This window comes from Lagopus leucura, unplaced genomic scaffold, assembly GCF_019238085.1.
Source record: "Lagopus leucura isolate 7727_CA_CO unplaced genomic scaffold, USGS_WTPT01 34071-0_obj-0_obj, whole genome shotgun sequence".
In the NCBI taxonomy this organism is placed as follows: Eukaryota; Metazoa; Chordata; class Aves; order Galliformes; family Phasianidae; genus Lagopus; species Lagopus leucura.
The window spans coordinates 1069-4747 of NW_024964232.1; the positions used below are offsets into that span (position 1 = coordinate 1069).

The window sequence follows — 3679 nt, forward strand, 5'->3', positions numbered from 1 at the left end:
GATCCCATGCTTCTGTGATCTGTAGGGTCCCCCAACCCAACCATGCCATGATCCCATGGTTCTGTGATCTGTAGGGTCTCTTCCAACCCAATCCTTGCCATGATCCCATGGCTCTATGATCTGTAGGGTCCCCCCAACCATGCCATGATCCCATGGTTCTGTTATCTGTAGGGTCCCCCCAACCCAACTGTGCCGTGATCCCATGGCTCTGTGACCTATAGGATCTCTTCCAACCCCAACCATTCTGTCATTCTATGACACTGCATTGCACGGCATTGCTGTGTGCCAGCGCTGCCACCCGTGGTCAGTCCCACTGCTCCGCGGTGCCGTGGGGACACAGGCAGTGCCAGCACCACGGGGACCTTCATCCCTGGGGGCTGCAGCACTGCAGGGCAGACCCTCCCTCAGCCTGGGGGTGTGCAGAGCACAGAGGGCTGTGGAGTCGCAGCAGCAGCGGGCGGTGGAAGGGGGGAGACGTTATCGGGTGTCAGGAAGTGAGGACTTCCAAAATAGCGCCCTTTAATGTCACAGCGCTGCGGGCTGAGCGACGGGAGCAGCGGACGCAGAGCAGAGAAACCCCACACTCAGCATGGGGGGGGGGGGGGGGGGGGGGGCGGCGGGGGCCAAACGCTGATCTGGGGAAGAAATGGCTCCTTCTGGGTCGCTCTGTGCCTGCAGCAGAAGAGCAGCAGGAAGAAGAGGCCTCACTGGGATGCCAGGGATGCCCCAGTGTGTGGGGAACCCCATAGGGTGCCAGGGATCCCATAACATGGCAAGGGTCCCCTTGGGAATTCCAAAGACCCCATAGGGTGCCAGGGATCCCATAATGTGGCAAGGGTCCCCTTGGGAGTTCCAAGAACCCCATAGAGTGCCAGGGACCCCATAATGTGCCAGGGGTCCCCAAGAGGTGCCAAAAACCCCATAGGGTGCCAGGGATCCCATAATGTGGCAAAGGTCCCCTTGGGAGTTCCAAAGACCCCATAGAGTGCCAGGGATCCCATAATGTGCCAGGGATCCCATGATGTGCCAGGGATCCCATGATGTGCCAGGGGTCCCCGAGAGGTTCCAAAAACCCCATAGGGTGCCAGGGATCCCATAATGTGCCAGGGACCCCATAATGTGCCAGGGGTCCCCAAGAGGTGCCAAAAACCCCATAGGGTGTCACAAACCCCATCACATGGTTGGGGTCCTATTGGAGTGCCAGGGATCCCCGTAACATGTCAGAGACTTCAGTGGGGCACCAGGAATCTTGTGAGGTAACGAGACCCCATAAGGTGTCAGGGGGTCCCCAGAAAGTGCCAGAAACCCCATAGGGTGCCATCAATTGCATCACATGGCAGCGGCCCTTTTAGGGTGCCAGGGATCCCCATAACAGACCCCCATCATGGGTCAGGAACTCTTCTGGGATGCCAGGAATCCTGTGACCCCCGTAAGGAGTCAAGGGTCACCAGTAGGTGTCAGAGATCCCATAGGGTGCCAGAGACTCCCATCAGATGGGGGGGACCCCATTGGGGTGCCAGGAATCCCCATGACGTATCAGAGACTTTAATAGGATACCAGGAATCGTTTGGGGTACCAAGACCCCACGATGTGCCAGGGGTCCCCAGGAAGTGCCAGGGATCCCATAGGGTGCCAGAGACCCCAGCATGTATCCGGGGATCCCAGGAAGTGCTTGAAAGCCCATAGGGTGATGAAGACCCTCATAAGATGGTGGGGACCCTACTGGGGTGCCTGGGGTGCCCATAAGATGTCAGATGCTTTAATGGGGAAACAGGAACCCTGTGGGGTACCAAGACCCCATAAGTCGTCAGGGTCGCTGGTTGACAGCAGGAATCCCATAGGGTGCCAGCGATCCCATAACGAGTCAGGGCAGCCCGGGAGGTGTAGGAAACCCCGTAGGGTGACAGAGACCCCACAGCGTGGTGGGGGACCCGGATTTCTTTCTGAAGGAAAGTCCACACCGCTCCGTGATCCCAAAACCTGGATGTGGGGCCACGAGTCAGACTGCAGGAAAAGCAGAGCGGGAAACGTCACCACGTCTGCGTCTTTGGGGATCCTCGTGTGGGGGGAGAACCTGGAGGGAGCAGCAGGGATCTGCGAGGTGGGAGAGGAGCACAGCGGAGGGGAAGGGGCGCATCTGGAGACCCCACCGCAGAGCTCTGCCCCTCTGCTCCCCTCCCACCGTGCTCACTGCGTCCGGGACGTCCGTCATGGTGCACGGGCCGGGTCGGACTCAGCACCAGTTTGACTCAACACCAGTTTGACTCAACACCAGTTTGACTCAGCACCAGTTTGACTCAACACCAGTTTGATTCAGTCTACTGTTGCACTTCGGAAGTGAAGCACCCCACAGTGAGGGTCATCCGTGCCAACAAAAGGGTCATCAGTGCCAATGAGGGTCACAAAAGGGTCACAAGTGTCAACGAGAGGGTGACATGCGCTGGCAATGGTCATCAGGGCCAACCAAAGGGTCACAAGTGCCAACCAAAGGCTGACGTCTGCCAACAACAGCCACAGGTGCCAACGAGGTTCACAAAAAGGTCACAGGTGCCAACAAAAGGGTGAAATGCGCTGGCAATGGTCACAAGTACCAATGAGGGACACAAAAAGGTCCGACAAAAGGGTCACCAATGCCAACCAAAGGGTCACAAGTACCATCAATGGTCACCAGTGCCAATGAGGATTGCAAGTGCCAACCAAAGGATGATGTCTGCCAACAAGAGCCACAGGTGCCAACGAGGGTCCCAAAAAGGTCACAAGTGCCAAGAAAAGGGTGACGCGCTGACAGTGGTCATCAATGCCAACCAAAGGGTCATCAGTGCCATCCAAAGGGTGACGTGTGCTGGCAATGGTCATCAGTGCCAACCAAAGGGTCACAAGTGCCAACCAAAGGGTGACATGCGCTGACAGTGGTCATCAGTGCCAACAAAAGGGTCACCAATGCCAACCAAAGGGTCACAAGTGCCAACGAGGGTCACAGAAAAGTCACAAGTGCCAACAAAATGGTCACAAGAGGGGTCACAATTGTGACCCGAGAGTGCAGAGACTGCAGATGATGAGGAGGAGGATGAGGAGGAAGGACGGAGGTGCAGGCGGGCAGCCGGCCCCGGCCTGGAAGATGTGCAGCTTCTCCGCATCGGGAAGGAAATCCCTGGCGTCCTCCAGCGCTCCTCGCGCCGCCATGGTGAAGTTGGCATCGCCGGAGGTGGCCACGTCGAAGACGCACGACTGGAAGTAGACGTCCTCCACGGGCAGCGTGGCTTTGCAAAGCGCCCGAGCCGCCTGCACGGCCGCACGGCTGCGCACGCTGCGGGAGATGCGCTGGCTGCGGGGACAGCCGGCCACGCACAGCTGCAGGTCCTGCTCGGCCGTGAAGGCGCGGGTCACCTCCTCGGCGGCGCGGATGGAGAAGGAGAGCTGACGGGCGGCCTGGCGCACGGCGATGGTGGTGCCGATGTACGGAGCTCGGATCTCCACGTGCCGCCCGGGGCTGCGCTCGTGGATGTGCAGCCCGACTCCCCCCGGCCGCTCGCCGCCCGTCACCGAGCCGTCCTCGAAGGCTGCGGGCACGTTGTCCAGCTCGGCTCGGTAAACCTTCTGCTCCGTGCACTCCTTCATGTTCTTGAAGATGATGGTGAGCTGCGGGGGATGGCGCTCTCAGAACCCAGGACTCCCCCCC

At 59.3% G+C, this 3679-nt stretch overlaps 1 protein-coding gene across 1 annotated transcript; it reads right to left on the reverse strand.

Moving 5' to 3' along the window:
• Positions 1 to 2287: 2287 nt before the first annotated feature.
• Positions 2288 to 3646, reverse strand: HJV (hemojuvelin BMP co-receptor). Its single transcript, XM_042891933.1, has one exon. The coding sequence runs from the start codon at positions 3616 to 3618 to the stop codon at positions 3019 to 3021; it is 600 nt and encodes a 199-aa protein (XP_042747867.1). The 5' UTR covers positions 3619 to 3646; the 3' UTR covers positions 2288 to 3018.
• Positions 3647 to 3679: the final 33 nt, after the last annotated feature.

Excerpts from the sequence above, each read along its gene's own strand:
- HJV (XM_042891933.1), bottom strand. The coding sequence starts at position 3,618 with ATGAAGGAGTGCACGGAGCAGAAGGTTTACCGAGCCGAGCTGGACAAC.